General features: G+C 50.2%; 1 protein-coding gene across 1 annotated transcript in view; it reads right to left on the bottom strand.

Annotated features, from left to right (window-relative positions):
* ALPK1 (alpha kinase 1) overlaps positions 1-22,973 on the bottom strand; it is a 70,036-nt gene that overhangs the window by 10,912 nt on the left and 36,151 nt on the right. The window contains exons 4-9 of the mRNA XM_078875480.1: positions 10,840-11,038; positions 10,107-10,166; positions 9,164-9,250; positions 8,199-8,275; positions 7,189-7,284; positions 4,771-4,875 (exon numbers count right to left, since the gene is read on the bottom strand). Coding sequence (XP_078731606.1) covers positions 4,771-4,875; positions 7,189-7,284; positions 8,199-8,275; positions 9,164-9,250; positions 10,107-10,166; positions 10,840-11,038 — 624 coding nt within the window. The remainder of the gene's footprint in view (positions 1-4,770; positions 4,876-7,188; positions 7,285-8,198; positions 8,276-9,163; positions 9,251-10,106; positions 10,167-10,839; positions 11,039-22,973) is intronic.

Genomic DNA, 22,973 nt, shown 5'->3' on the forward strand with positions numbered 1-22,973 from the left:
TGCGAGTAACTGGGACAGAGGCACTGTGTGTTCACGGGAGTCACTGCACCACCACTCGCCGTGCCGCTATACCAAAGTCTACACAGGCTGCACCACCACTTGCCAGGCCAAAGGCCGGCATGGCGCACGAGGAGGTGGCGTGGCCGGCACCCCACCTGGCCACCATCGTCTCCGCAGCGGTGATGTTCAAGTGCTGATTTAAGGCTGAGTGGACCTCGGGGGAAGCCTACGACCAGTTCAGAAACTCGCCACTGACGTCAGCAGCCGTGAGCGGGAATCGAACTCGGGAGGCGTTTGTTCTTGAAGCACAGCGCGCTGACCGCGACGCTGCCGCTCCCCACACAACACGCAGGCTGGTGGGGCAAGTGCTGTTAGCGAGTAGCACCTGTGAAGGCCGGCACGGCACACGAGGGGGTGGGTGGCCAGCTCCACGCCTGACCGCCTTTGTCTATTTACTCATTTGAGGCTGAGTCGACCTAGGGGAGGCCCTGGACCGGTTCGATAATCGTCACTGGTGTCGGTGGCCCGTGAGCGGGAATCGGACTCGGGCCACCGGGTTCGTAGAGCAGCGTGGCGCTAACCGCCGCGCCGCCGCTCCCCAAAGACGACGCACAGACACACAGACACCACACGCACTGGGAGTCTTCGCATAACCCGTGGGCGCGGTAAATCAACAGCATTCACCGCGTTCCAGCCTAGCAGGGAGCGGGGCGATCGCACAACGGCACAGCGCATGCCCAATCAGTTCCTTCATCAGCTTATCATGAAAAATCTATTCAGCGCAAAGTTGCATTTTACGTGCAAAATTTATGTACCTGTGTCGTGCATATAATGAGTTGTCCCGCGGCGAGCTCGGCTTTATTGTTTCGTCTTTTCTTGTTGCTTAGGTCCCTCTCTCTCTCTCGTTCTTCTCTTTGCTGACTGCCTCTTCCCCACACCCACCCACCCACCCCCGTACAAAAAAAATGGGGATAGCACCCCTGCAGATGTCCTTGTCCCCGAGTCCTTTATTTTGCTGCCTGTTCCCTCTACCAACTTTTTGCTTGGATAGAGCGCTCGGCACGCTGAATGGAGGTTTTATTGCACGTGCATTGGACACGGAGTTTCAACATGTAATAAAACCTCAATTCATTTTTCATGCCAAGTTCCGCGCACAATGTGGAGCATACTGCCCGCGTCAACCGCCGCCTCCCTTTTGAAGCGACGCGACAAAAAGATAAAAAATTTACGGAGCTTCGGCTTTCGATGGGGGGGGGGGGAAGAGGGGGCGGCGGGGGGGGAGGGGAGGGGGGGGAGGCTTGAGGGTTCGGGGGTTTGAGTTGAGCTCGGCTTGGGCCGCGCGTCGGACCACGGCGGCGGTCGCGGGGGCAGCGTGGGGCAGCGTCCGTCCGTGGGGTCGCGAGCAATACGCCCGGCCGCCTTTGTCTCCCTGGTGGCAGTTATTTGCACACCGCAACCAGGTGCTCGTTTCGAGGCCGAGTGACCTGTGTGGGTGATGAAGGCTTTGCCATTGCAGCACCGACCTTTATAGAACAACCTTGTTTTCTCCTTTAACAACGTTGTTGACAACGTTGGTGTCCTTCCCCCGCACCTCTGGTGCAAAAGAAGTTCCACACACGTACGTACGTAAATATTCCTTCACAAAATATCTGCCGGAGAAAAACGCATTTACCAATGTGATTTGTAACTTTCATCGTTACCCATGTATCAATAGTTACATTTTAATGTGCAATTTTATTGAGGGACTGTGTGGTCTGGGACTGTTGTTGCTGTTGTTTTGCTGCCTTGCCGAAGCTTGGGAGTTGGAGTACTTATGCAATTTGAACTTATATGCTTTATCTATTTTACGTATTTATTTTTAGTAATTTACTTTCCGAAACTTTCCACTCCGATCGTCTTTTGTGTTGTTTGTCGTAACCATTCTGACCCCGTGCCCTCTACTAGACACCTGTAGCTAATCGGATTTCTCCAGGATAAATAAAGATTCCGATTGGAAGATATATTCACGCACGCGCGCAACGGGAAAACACAGCACGCGAACGCACGTGGCTACTCGTACGGCATAGCAAGGAGCGATGCTGTCCTTGAGGACCGCAACGTTGAACAGCGAAATTATTGAGCCCCAACTTCTTTCGCACCGTGCGTAGCCAACAGCGCTCAACGGAGCTGCCAGCCTGGCAGCATTAACCCTCCCACTGCTGCCCTTGACGACGCGGCCCCAAGGATTTAGAACGGACTTCCCCACGGCCAACAGGCAGCAACGTAATCCGCTTTAAGGGTTAAACTACCAGTCACATGACACTCGTGCGGCAAAGCTCCTGTTAATATGGCATAATATAAAAAAATATATATGCCGTTTGCGGGGAAAAAATGAGCGTGTGATTTAAAAAAAGCAATTTGTTACATGTGTGGGAAATCGTTGAAGGTCCATCCGTTATTTTTGCCTTAATTTTGATCGAGAGAGAGCCATGGGGAAATGTTGTCGTGAAGAGAGAGGCTTAAGTCTAATGCTCTTAAGTTGTAGTCTGTAAGTGTACTCAAGTGCTTCTGTGTGTGCGTTCTGTATGGTCGGTCGACTCAGCCTTAAATGAGCACCTTGTACTGTGCGTAAACGTCTGAACTGGGGAAACAAAGGTGTCCGGGTGTGGTTGTTGGCGACCCACTCCCGCGTGCTTGCTAAATGCACGTGCCCCAACAGTCTGTTCAGGCTATAGGGGGGATCTTTGTAAATGTATATATATTTGTGGGGAGTGGTAGTGTAGTGGTTAGCACACTGCACTATGAACCCAGCAACATGAGTTTGATTCCCACTCACGGCCCACGCCAAAGACAGTTATCTGAACCGGTCCTGGGCGTCCCCTAGGTCGACTCAGCCTGTGGTGTGTAAACATTGCCACAAGGGAGACAAAGGTGGCTGGGCGTTGTGCTGACCACCTACCCCCTTCTGTGCCATGCCGGCCTTAATAGGTGGTCAATCACAGCACTTGCCCCAAGAGTATATGAAGGCTATACGGGGGATCTTTAAATTTGTGTATATATAAATGTTTGCTCGTATGCGATTGTAAATATGCGATGTTATGTGGCCTAAGAATGTATCAAACATTCGTTTGTGGAATTGCTCAAACGTGCCTGTGCATGCGCTGTATTGATTGATTTATTTAGCGAATGCTTTTACACCGTCTTGATGAAGAGTGTTTATGAAGAGTCCAGGGTTTTTTTCCGGTAAACAATAATCGGTCATTCGCATCGAAGTGTTATTTTTCTTAGCGCCGTCTCAAAAAAAAAGGTTTAAAAAAAAAAACACTGAACAAAAACCAACGAAACGAAAGCAAAATCAGAAACGATCCATTCCGTGACGCAAAGCGGCACGAATGGGAATCGGGTTATGCCCTCCCCCCTTTCTCCACCTCCCTCCCCCTCCCTCCCTCCCTCGCTCACGCAACGTCCCCTCTCGAATCGATTTCCCCTCCCCGCTCGCTCCGTCCCTGACGTGACCAACGGCTCGGAGCGCGATGATGAACCGGCGGGGGTCACGAACCTGACTCGCATTGTCCACCCCGCCCCGTCCGCTAACGCGCGCACCACTCATAATGAGCCGCTCTGCCGCCGTTGACAACGCTGAGCGATGGCGGCCGAGACATTCGCCTTTTCTTTCTTCTGCCGCCCGTCCGTTGCTTATTGTCGCTCATTGTCGCTCCGGAACGAGAGGCCAACATCCGGCGCTCACTCCCCCCCTCCCCACTCGATCCGGCCGGGGGGAATGATCGGTCCGGCCAGATTGAGCACAAGGGGAGGAAAAAAGAAAACGAACCCCATAGAAACGAGGATCGGACACGGTGCAGGGCAACGTTCGACATCGATCCTTTTGAGATGCGCCTCGACGCAATCTATTTGCCGTCCGCTGTCAGACTGTCACGTGTTTGTTTAGCGGCGGAGTGGATGTGTTTCGCCGCTCGTTTACGTGCGGCCCGGGAAGCCATCGCGGGCCGTGACGGTCCGGGTGCGTAAGATCGGTGCGGCAGTTGAAATGACCATGTGAGTTTCTCAAATCTCGACCCATCACCTCCACCACCATCCACTCTGTCCACCAAGCAGTAGAAATGGGTAATCGTAGTAAACAAAACGGTGCAAAAAAACTCTTTTTTTATTTTACCAGGTAAGGCCCACTGAGCTACATAGCTCTATTTCAGAAACGACCTGGCCATCACGAATGATATCTCAACGACGTGGCTTATCGCGTGGGAATTCACCACCAGCCAAATACTCCACACACACGCTGATTCGACATGTGGAGGGAAAACCTGGAGGACCTGGAGATAAATCCAATTCGACCACGGGGAGAACATGCAAACTCCAAGAATACAGGCGTCAGGGTCTGGATCGGACGCACGACCTCCTGTATGACATGCGACGGAATCGACATCTCGCCTCACCGTGACTGATCGGGCAGGTCACGTGTGGTGGGGTAAAGTGAGGGTACGTATACCTATTCCAAGACGTCTGGCCAGAGTGGAAGAGTAGGCCAAGCTACCCTCTGAAGCCCCCTGCGGTGGAAGCCCTTCCACCAGCAGTGAAGTGAACAAGTTAATCATTAAAAAAATGACTCATTAAAAGACTGCATTGCGAGCTGAGAGTCTGATTGAATGAGTGAATGAAGAGTAGATCAAGTGAATGCAGAGGCTGCCTGGCTCGATTAGGGATTTCAATAAACAGGCGGATCTCTGGACGCATGAGTGAATGAACTAATGAGTGAAGGAGAGACGCGCTTACCATGTTGAGCAGTACCAGGCCGGCCACGTATTCCACAAACACGGCCGACAGCTTCGCCGCTTCGGCCGCCGCCAGTAACCGATGCGGTTGCTTCCACACGGAAGCCTGAAAACACGCACACACACAAACAAAAACACACGTCACACACACAAACAAAAACAAACGTCACACACAAACAAAAACACACGTCACACAAACAAAAACACACACACAAACAAAACACACGTCACACACACGAACAAAAACACACGTCACACACACAAACAAAAACACGTCACACACACAAACAAAAACACGTCACACACACAAACAAAAACACGTCACACACACAAACAAAAACACACGCACACAAACAAAAACACACACACAAACAAAAACACGTCACACACACAAACAAAAACACACGCACACAAACAAAAACACACACACAAACAAAAACACACGTCACACACACAAACAAAAACTCACACACACAAACAAAAACACACGCACACACAAACAAAAACACACGTCACACACACAAACAAAAACACGTCACACACACAAACAAAAACACACAAACAAAAACACACACACACACAAACAAAAACACACGTCACACACACAAACAAAAACACGTCACACACACAAACAAAAACACGTCACACACACAAACAAAAACACACGTCATACAAACAAACAAAAAAACACACACACACAAACAAAAACACACGTCACACACACAAACAAAAACACACGTCATACACACACAAACATAAACACACACATAAACAAAAACACACGCACACACACAGAAACAAAAACACACGTCACACACACAAACAAAAACACACGTCATATACACAAACAAAAACACACACATAAACAAAAACACACGCACACACACAAATAAAAACACACGTCACACACACAAACAAAAACACACGTCATACACACAAACAAAAACACACACATAAACAAAAACACACGCACACACACAAATAAAAACACACGTCACACACACAAACAAAAACACACGTCATACACACAAACAAAAACACACACATAAACAAAAACACACGCACACACACAAACAAAAACACACGTCACACACACAAACAAAAACACACGCACACACACAAACAAAAACACACGCACACACACAAACAAAAACACACGCACACACACAAACAAAAACACACGCACACACAAACAAAAATTACAACAAAGATCCCCCGTGTGGCCTTTCCGACAGTCGGGGCAAGTGCTGTTAGCGAGTAGCACCAATGCACACGAGGCGGTGGATGGCCAACACCACGCCCGGCCGCCTTTGTCTCTCCCAGTGGTGATGTTTACACAATGCACCAAGGTACTCATTTGAGGCTGAGTCGACCTAGGAGAGACCCAGGACCGGTTCAAATACTCGCCACTGTTGCTGGTGGTGAGCGGCCACTGAACTCGGGTCACGAGGTTTGTAGTGCAGTGTGCTAACCGCTGTGCCACGGCTCCCCATATCACGTGCACACGCACGCATACACAAAAGACAAAGATCACCCGTACAGCCTCAACGGACTGTTGTGACAAGTGCTGTTAGCGAGCACCTATTAAGGCTGGCACGGCACACGAGGGGGGTTTGGTGCGGTGAGCACCTTCCCTGGCCGCCTTTGTCTCCCCCGGTGCAGCATCATGCCAGGTACTAATTCAACGTTGCATCAACCTACACGAGGCCTCGCACAAGTGTGGAGGGCCTCACTTGCCACTGATGCTGCTGCGCATGGCTGGAACATTGAGCCATCGTCCGTCAATGCGCCTGTTGAGAGGCTCCCGCCGACAAGGCTGACTGAACGGCCGTCTATTGGTTTGCTCTTGAACTTAAATCAGTGGCGTTTGTGTGTGTGTGTGTGACACAGCTCAAATGAATACCTGGTGCGGTGTGTAAACATCGCCACGAGGGAGACAAAGGCGGCCGGGTGTGGTGCTGGCCACCCACCCCCTCGTGTGCCGTGCCAGCCCACATAGTTGCTAGCTAACAGTACTTTCCCCAAACGTGTGTTAAGACTATACGAGGGGTCTTTGTCTTTGTCGTTAAAGTTAAAATGAGTGATCTTTGCCGATGTGATACACACTGGGGGAGTAGAAGTGAAGCAGTTAGCACCCTACACTAAAAACCCAGCGACACGAGTTTGATTCCCACTCACGGACAACACCAGTGACAATTATCTGAGCCGGTCGTGGGCCTCCCCTAGGTCGACTCAGCCTCAAATGAGTACCTGGTGCGGTGTGTAAACAACGTCACTCGAGAGACAAAGGTGGTTGGGCGTGGTTCTGGCCAAACATACCCTCGTGTGCATGCCGGGCTTCATAGGTGCTCGCTAACAGCCCTCGTCTCAACAGTCTGTTAAAGGCTACGCAGGGGATCTTTGTCTTTGTGATACTCACCGGAACATTTCTGGTGTTTGCCTTCAACTTCTCGTAGTCGGAGTCGCTCATGGAAACCAAAACTTCGGCCAACAGCCCCAGCGATGAGGATATCCCCTGGAATACAAACGCACGGAAACATTTCGGATTAAACGTCACTCTGCGGCTGAGATCACTCACCTTTGCATCAAGCCGGTGCGGTGGCAGCTATGCACGTGGCCTGTAGTCCAGCACTACGGAGGCAACCAGGGTAGGCGGATCGCACAAATGTCGTGAAACTCCCTTCACGTGGGCGTCGTGGTGCCATACTCTGGCTCGAAGTGGACAAATCGCCACCTGTTTACATCTGTACTGGGATAGAGCGTTTCCCCCTTGCACACGCGTGTGTGTTTTCTTTGAGTGGACTCGCAATGCAGAGGTCGCCGGTTCGATCTCCCGGCGTGGCAGTGCAAGCGTTTCTCACATCCCCCATTCTGCCGTCTGTCCACCCAGCGGCATCAGCGTGCACACCACAGTCAGTCGATTGGTGAGGTGAAGGGTGGGTACCCCCACATCCTCCAAGATGTCTAGCCAGTGTGGAAGAGTAGGCCAAAACACCCTCGAGAGGGGCCTTCTAGCGGAGGACATTCCCGCCAGCAGTGGCGCAATCAGGGACTTGCAGGGCTGCACCTTTACCTTGATAATTCATTTAATGTGCGAATTGTAAAGTCATTCATTGTTCAGAGTAATCGATGGACATACAGTCGTACCTCGGTGTTCACGAGGGATGCATTCCGGAGATGCTCGCGAATAGCAAATTTCACGGATAACGATTTTGGCATACGAGATGAATTACTTGAAATAAATAAGTAAATAAGCTATTATCTCATCGCTTTATCTCACCACTCAATCTCGCATCACTTTCTTTCTCTCTCTCACGATGCAGTCGTGTTAGAGATCCAGATGAGATTCGCGGATGGCAAGTTCGTGAGCAACGGGGGAATACTTGTAGCGATGCTTTAGTACGTGGATGTCGAGCAATGCCGACTCACCTTTTTGTCAGCGATGTCTAAGTTCTGAAATCCCACAATGGACAGGAGGAACAGATCTGCTGCCTCCAACCACATTCCTTAAAGAAAAACAACAATAACAACATTTAATTGCGCGATCACAACTAGGGACACTGCGTACACCGTTTCAGCGCTTTTCCTGCAATTGTTGAGTTAAAACTTTAAATAAGAATAAATAAATAAATACCCTCTTAGAGGTTAAACAGCCATGTGAGCAAGCTCGACTTAGGAAAGGTTTTTCTACCATCAACCAAATGCATACTCTCAACCAGGTAAGGCCCACTAAGCTTAATTCTAGATTTGAAGTTTTCGTGACAACAAGGGTCCATACTCTTTGTTTTTTCGGTAAAGTCACGAAGGTAAAAAATAAAATAAAAATAAATTACATCACGACGTTTCGGAGGCAACACATGCTTCCGTCTTCAGGTGGCACCGTCACAGCAAAATTGCTGTATCAAGTGATACAACGACGTGATTTAATTTATTTTTCTAAAAATTTTTACCTACATGACTTTACCGAAAAAAACAAAGAGTAAGGCCCACTAAGCTATATCGCTTTTTTTTAAAGCGACCTGGCTATCACAAATGATAGCTCAACGAAGTGGCTTATCACGTAGGAATTTGTCGCAGACAAATACTCCAAACGCATGTTGACAAATGTGGAGGGAAAGAAAGAGACATGCAAACTCCAAATATACAGCTGGTGTCGGGATCGGGATCGGGATCGAACCCACGACCTCCTGTATACCAGGCGAGGTAGTTAACATCTTGCCACCGCAGCGCCATTATAGATTCCCTCCCATGGCTATTCGCTGTGTCGAGCAGCAACCAAGCTGTGACACGCTGGCGTCACAACGCCTCTGAATCCGGCTAATCGGAGGCACGATGGCCGTTGCGTTCAGCGGTGGGTGAACGCGTCGCGGCTAACTCCGCGCCCTACGGCTTACCGAGCTTCTGGAAGATCTGTCCCCGGATCTGAATGCACACCGACTGCACCAAAATCCTGTCCTGGTCGCTGTGGTAAACCCAGGTCCCTGGCCACACAGACGCGGTGCTGGGTTAAAATGGGGTGAAGAAACAAGCCGTGGACAATACCACCGCATCAAGACGGAGAGACTCTGTGTCTCGAGACACTTAGTTTCAGGGAAACCAGGTGATAGGCAACAGCAATAGAGCACGAAGGCAGCTGTGTGGTCACAACACAGCGTATCAACAAATTAACAAGAATAATTATATTCTTGCGTAAGATGATGATATGCTTAGAAGCTAGATAGCAATGACGGGGACTGCTCGCCAATAGAGGGCTTCAGGAGAGAGTTTTGCAACTGTATGGGCCACAGTTTGGGTTGCATGGCCACGGTCGTACTGTGGCTTGTGTCTGTATGTGCATCGGCCTGTTGATGTTCTGATGCAGTTGATGATTCCACCGGTGCCTTCGAGCAGGAGGAACGCCAAAGCCAGGAGGGCGTGCGATGTTTGGATCCCGAACGAGGAGTTTATTCTGGTCGTCCACGATAACAATACAAAGAATCATCATTCACAGCCCCTTGCCGATCCACTGCTGGCCAGGCACCTCGGAAGAGGTGGGAATCAACTCACTTTACTCTACCGCGTACCGGTTGCCGATCAACTAACTGTGGTGTACACATTCATACCGCTGAGTGGTCAGAGATGGTGGGAGGGAGTGGAGGGAGGGAGGGGGTGGGGGTTTGATTTCAGAAACTTGCACCATCGATTCAACTGGCGACCTCTGGATCACAAAGACCGGTGCACGACGACTCAACACACCGTGGCAGCGTTCAACATCACTTGAGCATTTCAGCAAACAGAGTTAATTGAAAGGCGTAGCGAAACACACACACGCACGCGTACGCACACACGCGCACGCACCTGTTTGCCCGTTGTTGTCAATGAGGCTGTTTAAAATGTATTCGGCTTTTCGAAGCTGACCTGGAAGAAAAATAACAAACTCGCGAGAGTGACCCCCCCCGTCGCGTTGCCGTGTCCAATATGCAGCATGAGCACACAGAGTTCACATGTTTCTTTTGTTAATTTGAAATTATAAACCTTAAATGTAAAACAAAAATATTTATGTTGTATATTGCCATAGTGGGCATCATTATCATCATCATCATCGTCGTCGTCATCCAATGCTGCTTCTCTTTCTGACAATGAACATGAGGCCGCTGCTGCTGCTGCAACAGCTGATGATGATTTTAATACTGCTGGCAATGGTGCTGATGACGATGATGTTGATATTGAAAGTGACGAAGGCAGTCAGCACTGTAGAATATTAATGCCATCCCGTCTGGCCTCTCTGCTTGCGTGCTATGCAGAAGGGCCATCGCCTGAAACGTCGCCGATTTTATTCGCGTGTTTTTGTTGTCTTCAGGCAACGATAGCAGCCGCATCACGAAATAATGAGCTTAATGATGATCGTGCTGCTGCTGCTGATGACGATGAGACGTCGACAATGATAACGACGGTAACTACGATGACGACAACGGTGGCAACGAAGACGACGCCGGCCGTGCCGATGACAAAGGCATCGCTGGGTGATTATTAAACTGATGACGACGGCGGCGCTGGTGACGGTGCCGCGGGAGGGGGAGGTGGGCCGCACCGTCGTTGACGTAGACGCGCGCCTGGCGGATGACAATCTGCGGGGCGAGCGGCGTGCCGGGTGACCGTCGGTGCAGGGCTCGCACCACCCGCAGGAGGGGCCCCGACGCGTCCGCCCAGTACGCGGAGCGGTCGAGCAGCAGGCAGGCGCACGCGGCGCCCAGCGCATCGCCCTCGGCCACGGCGCGCCGCAACGCTCCCTGCGAAGACGGAGAGGCAAACGTGCCCCGCGTAGCTTACGGACGGGTCAGTGATGAGCGTTTATTATGCACGTGGGAGGAAAAGCGGAGCACCCGGTCAAAAACCCATGCAGAACAGGGGCGGAGAAACATGTACGCGCGTGAGTTGAACTTCTTTCGCTCGGTACGTAGCCAACCGTGCCCATCGGAGGCGCGGGGGGAAGGACAACAAAACTTAAACAACCTCCGCCCCCAACAGCACGGCACACGTTGGGAGGCGGTGGGAGGCCGGCACGCACGCACGAGCCCGGCCGATGTTTACGCATCGCACCAGGTACTCATATGAGGCTGAGTCGACCTAGGGGAGGCCCAGGACCGGTTTAGATGATCGTCACTGGTGTTGGCCGTGAGCGGGAATCGAATTTCCTACATAAACACACACATAGAATACCTTTGGGCTTTTTGGCATCCTCTGGTCTAACACCGTTTGAGACGAGGCTCAAAAGAAAGCTGTCTCTGGTGTGGACCAATCAGTTTCAAGGACAATGCATATATTATCAGAGTATGTTTTTTGTTTGCATTCTGCCCACAAGTATTGTGGTTAATGCAGACATGATTCCTTGCAAAAGGTTTCAGTTTGGTGTTTTAACATCTTAACATCTGTTTTGTTGCCAGAAAAAAGGGGAAAACCTATTATCATATTTTGGTGCTGGCAAAGGAGGACCCATGAATTTCGACATACATCCAAAAACAACAACCGCCATTCACCACAAAGTGGCTGTGACGTCACCACGGCGCTCGTGCCACACGAGGTGCACTTTGAGGCCACGTGGAGTGTTGAAGGCCCGCTGGCAGGAGGGTCACTTAACAGATCCAGGTGCCAATAAAGACAAAGATCCCCCTATAGCCTTAACAGACTGTTGGGGCAAGTGCTGTTAGCGAGCACCTATGAAGACCGGCACAGCTCACGAAGGGGTGGGTGGCCAACACCACACCCGACCGCCTTTGTCTCCCCAGTGGAAATGTTTTACACACCACACCAGGTACTCATTTGAGGCTGAGTCCACCTAGGGGAGGCCCAGGACCGGTTTAGATAATCCCCACCGTTGTTTGCCGTCAGCGGGAATCGAACTCGGGTGGCCGGGTTCGTAGTGCAGCGTAGCGCTGACCGCCACACTACCGCTCCCCACTGTGCCAAACACACAAGCGCACACACGCAAAGAATTGACATCGCAAAGTGCCGGCACACGTGAGAGTGCACCGAGGCACAATCTTTACACACTTAGGCTCAATTTCCAGCCACGCGCGGCTCTGGACCTCCCTTAGGTCAACTCAGGCGAAACACAAAAAAGCGAGCATCTAACGCCGTGGCGTGATCAGCATCGGCGCTGGGGAGACAAAGGAGGCCTGGCAGTGCGCGCGACACTGACCGCACCACTCCCGAGCACCCCCCCCCAAACCCACGCCCCCCCCCCCGCCGCCTCCCACCCCCCCAAGGCGTACGTCACGCCAACCTTAATAGGCGATCGCTAACAGCACTTGCCCCCCCCACTGCATTCTGCGCGGCTAAGACGGGGGGGGTGGGGTGGGGTGGAGGGGGGGTGACCTATGGGGCATTGTCCTTTTTGTATTGGAATTGAACGTTAATAACAGCGTTATGAGCCGAGAGACAATGGGCAAGCCCCCCCCCAAACTCCCCCCCCACCCCCAGGGCCAGCGAATTTCACATTCAGGGATCGTGCGCTGAGAGGGTGGCGGGGAGAGAGGCGGAGGAGGAGGAGGAGGCGGGAGGAGGGAATGGCAAAAACGAGACAGATGTGAGGTCACACAATGGAGCAATTTGCCTCTCGCCCTCCAAAGGGGCAAGGCCCCCCTCATGGTGGGCAGCATCAAGTGCAGCTCTCGCTCTGCGTTCGGAGCAAGCGCGCGGGGCCCAAGCGGGAGACGTAGGGTCGGAAATCTTGAGATTTGCTATCTCACGCAAGCTGGGCGCAAGAGAACTCCAGGCTAGCCAGACGTGGGATTCGGGTCGTGGGTAAGCAGGGGAGAGTCCAAGTCAGAATTTGAGATGGACGGATTCCTTTTAACACATATATAAGGCAGGCAGGCCTTGGCGCACAAAGATTGCAAAGATACAACAAAATATCTCAGTGCAGAAGTAGAGCATGACCAAAATTCTCATCGTCAAAATCAAAATAAATACTACTGTATGTGCTAAAATAAATAATACGTATATCAGAATCAGAATTTGTGTTCATCCTGGAGAAATCCGATGAGCTATGAAGCTCTTTTTCCACACATGTCCTGTAGGGGCACGGGGTCAGAAAGTTCCAACAAGAAGCGGCACAAAAAAACGATTAGAGTGCAAAGTATAGGAGCTGTGAACAAATCACTACAAAGAAATAGACGCAAGTAAACAGTTTAGATTGCATAAGTGCACCAACTCCGAAGCTTGGGCAACGCAGCAAACAACAGCAAGAGCAGTCCCTGACCACAGCGACACAAATACACGGTCTAAGAGTACGTGGCTGCGATACATTTCCACGCGATAAGCCACTTTGTTGGGCTATCATTTGTGCGCCAGGTCGCTTCTGAAGAAGAGCTACATAGCTCAGTTGGGGCTTACCTGGTAAAAGAAAAATAGTTTAGTTTTTAGTTTCATCGTTTTAAGTACAGCGCTACATTCATTTTCACGACATTTATTCAACTCACTACGCCTCTCCGTTAAACTCAATAAGTCTCCGGCGTGTGGTCGAAGCTACGAACTCCGAAGGAACCATAGCAAAGTAAAAACTTTGCACTGCCCCAAATATGCACGTGATTGGGTGGGTGAGTGTACCTGGAATTCACCAACTCTTGAGACAAAGCACCCGAATGGCTGAATCACTAATGATTCTCTACACAAGCCAAACGAAAGCAGGTGATTTTAAGAAAGTGTCGTTGGCATGCTCAAATGAGCATTGGTTCCTGCTCAACTCTGGCAGAGGTCCCAAACTAATGGTCTAAATTCCACGTTCCTATGGCACGGTCTAGTATATCCATACAAAGTCAACAGTAGGCATCAATTGGACAAGTATTTCATGTAATGGCCACTGTTGACTTGGATAATAAATTTATTCGTTTTTGTGACGTAAAAAAAAGTTTAAACTACGTAGGCTTTCGCGACCACTATTATCCATTAGAGTTTTTTGGGCTAGATCGTGACAACCCTTAGTAATTGTCTGTGTCGGGTGGTGGCGGGTTTAACGACACATTTATATTCACCTCAATTATGGATAAAAAATAATACCAACAATTAAATGCGCAACGATGAGTACCACGTATAAATCGCACGCCGCACAAACGCGCCGACTGCCACAGCGAGTGCGCTGTTTCGCATTCGCTGCTCGAGGAGCGCTGTACTCCCAATAACGCAGCGTCATTAATCTGCGCAATTAATCTAATCACCGGAACCGCACAACAAGAGAGGGACGCTGTGAAGTGCCGAGGGATATCTGGGGACGCCGCCGCGAGCCTTGGAGAGCGGCTTAAGCGTGTGCATCACAAAACACTCTCCAGACACCCCCCCACCACCTCGCCACCCCCTTTAAAAAAAAGGGCCCCCTCTTTACTTTGCAGATTTGTTTATTTTTTGTTTAGAAAGTTGGCCCTTATTTTGTCTTCTTGTTGTTGTTGTTGTGGTTGTCGCACGCACGTGTGCGCGTGTGTGTTTTTTTTAAAAGCTGCCAAGAAAAGTTAGCACCGCGGTGCCACGGTCGGTGGGGGACGGTGGACACGAGCAGCAACAACAAACAACAACAACAACAAAAAGACCCCCACCCCTCCCCCTCCCAAACAAAATAAAGTGCTTGCATAAACTTCCCAGTCGAGTGCAAGCGAGCCAGGCCCTTAATTGCATTTTGACAATTTTTTAATGCACCACCGGTTGAAAACGCGGACAAGAAAGCCGTGCTTTTAGAAAGGGGAGAGAGAATAAAAGGGGCCGTGGCTCTTTTATTTGGCTCTCTCGCTCTCCCGCACGCCCGCCCGCTCTCTCTGCCAGATTACGAATTTGTGCGAGACCCCGCTGCCCCCCTACCCCCACCGGCTTCTCGGCTCCAGATCTCCTGCGCTCTTTCTCTCGCCTCTCGCCACCTCGACGGGTCTGTTGAAACTCGCGTGGCAAAAGAGATCCCATGTCAGCGTCCGGGGAGAGCGTCTTCCCCCTCTCCCTACCTCTCCCATGTCTCTCTCTCTCCCAGCCTCTCTCCTATCCCCGCGTGCCTCGCTCGCCTGGACGCGCTCTCACCATGGCTGGCTGCCTGTCGCCCTAAACCCTCTTCTTCGCAGGACCACTTGTTGACTGAATCTAGCCAACCTTCTTCCCCTGGTCACCCTCTCAAGATCGATTGAGCAGTCTCTCCACTGTGTGAGCGTGGTTTTTTTTTCTTTTTCTCTTGTGCTTTTCTCTGCGGCTCTAGCGTGTGTGTGTTTTTTTCCTTGCCTAAAACCTCAAATCCCTCTGTTACCCCCAAAACGCTGCTTATTATTCAAGTACAACAAAGCGTCAAAAAAAGGTCTGACCTTCTTTGCCGACAGAAAAAAAACTCACGCGGGATGCACCAACCCACCCACCCACCAACCCACCCACCAATGCACCAAACCGCTCACCCACCACCAAACCCACCAAGTTACCCATCCCCGAAAAATAAATATCATAAAAAAAACTAGAGATGGGCCAAAAAGGGAACCACAGGCAGGGAAAAAAAAGCCACCCTTAAAATGAACGGGGAGAAACAAGCCTGGCTATTATATCCCTTACAATAATTGAGCACTTGAATAGCGCTTGTCTTGAATGCACCGTCGCAGTGAAAATAGCAAACTGCTTTTGTATGCAAGGAAGCCCTGCATATTTACATGTGTTTGCACAGCGCTGTGGGGAGTCTGCGAGCAGCCTCTGGAAAGAGAGGCTGCCGTTAAGAGTGCTTGCGGGCGGGCGGGCGTGTGTGTGTGTGTGTGCGTATGTGTTTGTGTGTCGTCTGTGTGGCCGGGGTGGTTTGCATGGCCAAGTCAAGAACAAAAAATCAAGAAGGGTGCTTGATTTTTTTCATTCGACAGCCTTCGAACCCCCCCCCTCACTCTCCTCCACCGCCCCCCACCCCTAAAAAAACGAGTTGATATTCTGACCTTTGTGAGTGAAGTTTCATTGTCGGTGGAGTGGACATCACTGTGTGTGGTGTGTAGAGCTAAGGGGTGGCCAGTGGGTGACAGTACAGCAAGTAGGTTGACAACCTATCCGTGTGGCTTTTCTTTCCCTCAAAACATTTGTCAATAGCACGGCACGACAAAGGAAAACAATCTCCACTGGGTGATTCTACGAGTAACGGCCTTTCTGTAAAACACCATTAGCTAAAATGGCACCTCGTATATATGTTTAGGGTGGTGTTACTGATGGAACGTGTTGAGTTATTGTTCTTTGTGATCATGCACCACTGTTAACGCAGTGTAACAAAACAGGTGTATGTTTTTTTGACTTGTTATCCCTTGGTTTTCTCCAGGTACAACTTTCACATGGAAATATTTTTATGACACGAAAATGGCCAAATATCCCAATGCAGGAGCCTCACTGTGTCTTGGACCCTCACTGAGTCTTGTCACCAATAAACCCACTATCACAAACTCATATTGACCAGTGCGGTGAAGTATGGTTTAACAAAGGGCTTTAAATGTGTGTTTAAATATCAGGAGAAAACCCGATACTCTGCAAGGGAAAATAACAATTTCATACTCTTCTCAAAATCCTGTACTCAGAGCACTAAAACATACTTTTGTAAGTAATAAAATGCCAACATAACATATATTTAGATTTTTGAAAATGTCTCTAAGATTTAAAGAATATTTTGGCGAAAGAATGATATTAATAGGTGCCCAATTTTAGAAGATAAAGACATTTTAAATTAACCGTGGTCAGTGTTCTGTATATTATAACCCCCACCTCATCTTCCGAACTTTTTTTTTCCACCGTTTCAATTTCATTCAATGTTTGTTTGTTGCACGGAAAATTCCATTTAGCCAGTTACCCAGCTAGTTTCGGGAGACCCACTATATATGTAAAAAATTAACCCGTAAAAACAAAGTTTTTCACTATAAATCCTTTATATGCGTGGCGGCTAGAGTCCTCTCGTCCTCTGGCTTGAGATGGCTGCCACCTATGGGTCAGATGATTGCCTGCCACCATTAAGCAATTGGAAATTAAGTATACAATTTTTTTCCTAAAAAGTGTCAAATTTTTGAAAAAAATTTTCACGAAAATTAATTGTCACGCACAACGAGTCTGTGTGGAAAATGTCAGCTCGATTGGATCACGGGAAGTGGGTTAAAAAACGACCGAAAGATTTGCACGGTCGTAAGCGCGCAAGCAAGCAAGCAAGTGAACTTAATATAAAGGATTTAAAAAAAAAATTTTTACGTAGGTTTTGATTGATCATGTACAGCATTTGCAATTACCGCACACGCAGCAATCACGGAGAGCCAGCCAAATTTTAACTCCACAAAGTATAGACAGCAGCAGCGAGACGTCACGGAGTTTTGGAGGTCACGGCTGCAGGGCAGGAAGAGCTAAGCTAAAGGAACGAATGGAAGAAAATAGGGCAAAGGTTCTTTGTCAAGCATTGCCAAGTTACAGGCTGACAACATTAACTACCACAACAACAACAACAACCCAGCCAACATGTAGAGAAATATTGGCGGAGTCCGGGCACCTCCTAACACCCGCAGTAGCGGTATCTCTGGAGGCGGCAGCCCCCCCCCCCCCCCCCCGCATTAACCACGGCGACATGCACGCCGTTAGATGGCCTCGAGTTTCGACCAAAGGCCCCCTCCAGCTATGGTGCGGGGGGGGGGCTAAGCACAGCCATCGCTAAATCAAGCCTTCACGGGGCGATGATAAAAATCAGCCGGGTCACACTTTGACGGCCGCGCATCTGCCAAGAGTTTCGCTTGCACGGGGAAGACCGGCGGGCGGGCGGGCGGGCGGATGGATGGTGGGCTATGCGGCGTGGCGTGGCGGCGTGGCTTTGCAGCGTCTGATGTTATCTGAATCCTCGACCGCGAGACACACACACACACACGGACGCACGCGGGCGCACAAGCGCACGCACGCAGGCACGCATGCCCTTTACCCGAGGTTCACCCCTCTATTCTCTCCGTGAGCGTCCAGCCATTAGCAGAGATGCACTATCTCTTCCTCTGGGACCAGGGCAGATGCTGTGTGTATGCGTGTGTGCGTGCGTGTGTGCGTGCGTGCGTGTGTGCGTGTGTGCGTGCGTGTGTGTGTGTGCGCATAAATGTGGAGCGGTAGTGTAGGGGTCAGTGCGCCGCGCTACAAAGCCGGCGACCCGAGTTCGATTCCCGCTCACGGCCATCACCGATGACGATTATCTGAACCGGTCCTGGGCCTCCCCTAGGTCGACTCAGCCTCAAATGAGTATCTGGCGCGGTGAGTAAACATTGCCACCAGGGAAACAAAGGCGGTCGGGCGTGGTGCTGGCCACCCACCCCCTCGTGTACCGTTCCGGCCTTCATAGGTGCTCGCTAACAGCACTTGCTCCTACAGTCTGTTAAGGCTACACAGGGGATCTTTGTCTGTGTGTGTGCACACACTGGGGCACACACAATAAAAAAAGGCTTGATGGGTCCCCAAGCCATTCCTATGCTAGTGCTTTGTGAACTCTGAGGTTCTGAGTGATGCTTTGTGAACTCTTTCGAGGTTCTGAGTGATGCTTTGTGAAATCTTTGGAGGTTCTGAGAGATGCTTTGTTGGGCCAGGCACAGCGGCAAAGTGAGCTGCCACGCACTGGGAGCATGGATATTGATAATTATCATACATTGCAGACGTTTGTCAATCGACTTTGTGGTTGACGGGCCACCTCCCCATGCAATGTGGGTCGTGAAGAGTTGTTTGACCATACTTCACCACGCTGGTCGGCGTTGGGGCGGGGGCCAGGCTGGCCCAAGTCAGACGTTGCTCGTCACGGATGTGATCCACAGCCAGGAATCAAACTCGGCTCTCCACATACTCTTACTCTTAGTTTTTTCGGTAAAGTCACGTAGGTAAAAAATTAAATTAAAATTAATAAAAATAATAATAATAAATCACGACGTTTCGGAGGCAACACAAGTCTCCGTCATCAGGTGGGACCGTCACAGCCAGATTTGCTGTATCGGCTCTCCACGATCATAGTGCAGTGTGATAGCCATTATACGACCAGGTATAACGATGATACAGTGATAACATATTAATTGTTATTATATTAAGGTGCTGCTTCCGTGATGGATTATGATGATTATAATTCTGCTGACGATGATGGCGATATATTGATAATCATGATGGTGTTGGTGATGACAATGCTACTGATTATCACAATTATAAAAATGCTACTGTTAACGATGACGATGTTTCCGCCGGTAATGATAATGATGAAGATGATGATGACGATGACAAGGATGGCGCTGACGTCTTTGCTGGTAAGTCATGATGGTGACGAGCAGTCTGCTGTTCATGATGATGACGATATTAATGGTGGTATTGATCTCCTGGTGAGTAATAATTGTTATGACTGTATGTCTACGTTGATGGCAATGCTCCTGATAAATACGACGACTTAATACGATGCCGATAATGATCATGATTATGCTGATGATGATCATTATAGTTTTGTTTCCTGCCGATGCTGCTTGGTGATGCACATGAATGCTCCATTTTGTCATCCCTCGAGTGTCCATAGCATGGAGACTCCGATCACATCTGCTGGGGCTAGACACCCGATCTGGGGCGAATGGGCTGCTCGCTCAAGCGTGTGAGAGCACGCGCGCGCGTGCGTGTGTGCGCGTGTGTGTCCGTGTGTGTGTGTGTGTCCGTGTGTGTGTGTAGTGGTGAACGCGCTGCGCTACGAACCCAGCGACCCCAGTTCGATTCCCGCTCACGGTCAACAGAAGTAACGATGATCTGAATCGGTCCTGGGCCTCCCCTAGGTCGACTCAGCCTCAAATGAGTACCTGGTGCAGTGTGTAAACATCAGCACCGGGGAGACAAAGGCGGTTGGGAGTGGTGTGGTCACCCATCCCATTGGTTGCTCGCTAACAGCATCTGCCCAAACAGTGAGTTAAAAGGCTATACAGGGGATCTTTGTCCATGATAAAGGTTTTTCTTTGGGTGAGAGCACGTACAAATAAATGTGTCGTCAACTCGCCACCACCCGACACAGCCAATTAATAAAGTTTGTTAATTTGTGGCTAAGTCAACCTAGAGGAGTCCCAGGACAGATTCAGATAATCGTCACCGATATTGGTCGTGAGCTAACCACTCCAGCCACGCTCCCAACACGTGTGTGTGAGAGCACAACAACAATACAAAGATCCCCCAATAGCCTTTATAGAGCGTTGGGGCAAGTGCTGTTAGCGAGCACCGATGAAGGCCGGCACGGCACGCGAGGATGTGGGTGGGCAGCACTACGCCCGGCCGCCTTTGTCTCCCCAGTGCTGATGTTGTTCACACAACGCACCACGTACTCATTTGAGACTGAGTCTACCTAGGGGAGGCCCAGGACCGGTTCAGATAATCGTCACCGGTGTTGGTCATGAGCGGGGAATGGAACTCGGGTCGCCGGGTTCGTAGCGCAGCGCAGCGCTAACCACTTCACCACCGCTCCCCGCACACACACAGACACACGTACACAGACACACACACACTCACACACGCGCACACACACACAGACACACGCGCGCGCGTATGTATGCAACAGGTGTGCTCTGACCAACCTTGCCTCCACCTCCCCTGCCCTCTGCCGTCACCCTTTTTATATAATCCCACTGATCTAACGACCTTAAAGGTACCCCCTCGAGCGAGCGCGTTTAAGACCCCCGACTCACGCGCGCGCGCGCGCACAAGAGTGCGCCTGTTCACCGCCCGGTGCGCCGCCACTCTCCCGCGCATGACAGCGCAATCTGCATCTCCATCTGCAATTACATCGCGTTTCGTACGCAGCGGCACGGATGGGCGAATCCAGAGCTCGCAGTTGCCCAGACGCAGGTCTCGTCAACAACTTCGACTTATTCGTCTTCATCTTTTCTACTCGTCGTAGAGGAGGATGAGGAGAAGAGTTGCTGCGGATTTTTTAAAGTTTTATTCGAGTCTGGCCTCGTGCTGTTTCCTCCTTCCGTTTGCTTTTCTCAAAATGTGATGACGACCGTGCCCACGTGTCGACTGCTGCTCGTGTTCGCGGACGTGCTGTCGGCATCGCGCCCCGAGATGAAGCTTCCGTTCGGAAATCTCAACTGTGTGAACCACCGCGTGTTAGAGGATGCCCCGTAGAAGCAGCTATCATAGAACTAATTGTCATCTTTTTCACTTAACTTATTTTTGTATCCACAAACTACGGGCTTGGTGGAGTAGGAGGAGGGGAGGTGTACTTTCCTGCATTCCGATTGCACGGGAAGCAAACCAATAAAAAATTATATTCATCGATGCTATTTAGCCAGAGTAAGAATTCAAATGTGGTTTTTGTGTGTGTGTGTGCGCAGTCATTGGTGACCAGCCTGAAATCCTCAACACTCGAGAACCTGGTTGAATCACAGGTGGCTGAAACGCAGATTTCAATAGAGGACATTAGCCGTGCCAGCTCAGTGCCCTGACTACTGAGCCACCATGTGAATGAGGCAGTAAGCCACTCATATCCTTTATACAGCCCGGCCGGCTTTGTGTTAGGGCGCTTGACTCACAATTGGGAGGTTTGTGAGTTTAAATTCCGGTTTGCAGGTCGACTTAAGCCCAACACCTCTATGGGGAAGGGCGGGGGGTGGGGGAGGTTCGTAAATGAATCAAATAGGTACCACTTCGAGTTAAGTCAAAGGTGCACATACGTAGCAAATGTACACTGCCAGAGGAATGTGGAATTTCCATCACCGGCTCAGGCACTGCCGTAAACTCAGCGTGAGCAGGGGTACGCTTTGAACGTTGATACCTTTTTTTCAGAAGTGTAACTTTTAACAATGATTTATTGCACTGATCAAAATTATCTTTTACTCAATACTGTGTTCACTTTCGTAGAGACATACCGACTTAACCTGACAATTTGACGCAACTGACTGGAGATTTAATAAAACCAAGAGTAAAAGCATCCCTCTGCTCAAATGACTTTGGAGCGGCGGCCATATCAATTTGCAGCCCTTCAGCCAGCGGTGACAATTCCACATTACTATGACAGGGCACATCTCTCTGACTAAAAAAATAGAAATGCTGGTTTGCAGTGTTCTATGAACAACTCATAATCTATAAATATATATACATTTTACACGCATGATAGAATGCAAACATCGCGAGCATTGTAAATTATATTAATTAAAGAATCGTCGAATTAATAATAATATGGTTCCAACCGCAAAACTAAGGGCATGCTTAAGATTCTTAGGGTTCAATTGACGTGCTGAAAGGAAAGGTCCCAAACTGCTAAACTGAGCAGTATATTGGATCTTCAGCGTGCCCTAGACATGCTAACAACTCACTCAGCCACATCAAGGCCCCCCCTCCCTCCCACCCCACATAGAGAATTCGAAGCAGCGCATCGAGAAAAATCGTCCGGGGGTAAAACCAGCACGGCCGCCCTGTGCTAATTTCCAAGCTGACCTCCCCCATAATCACTATCATCATTTCCTCTCCCATCATCCTCCTCCCTCCTCCACCCCACCGCCGTGCGCGCTCTCTCCCGAGAGGCGCAGACTCCAGCGAGCGTCTGTGGTTAAAAAAAAAAACTCCACGACACCCGAGCCAAACGCGGGGGCCGAAAGCCCCCCCCCCCCCCACGGGCGGAACAAGAGCAACAATGATGAAGCATAAGAGGCAGTGAGCCGCCCTCTCGTCTCTCTCCCGTGTGGGCCCAGGCTGAGGTGGGGGGGGGGGTCCCCCACCACCACCACCATC

The sequence above is a fragment of the Lampetra fluviatilis genome, chromosome 41, assembly GCF_964198595.1.
Source record: "Lampetra fluviatilis chromosome 41, kcLamFluv1.1, whole genome shotgun sequence".
Taxonomy (NCBI): Eukaryota; Metazoa; Chordata; class Hyperoartia; order Petromyzontiformes; family Petromyzontidae; genus Lampetra; species Lampetra fluviatilis.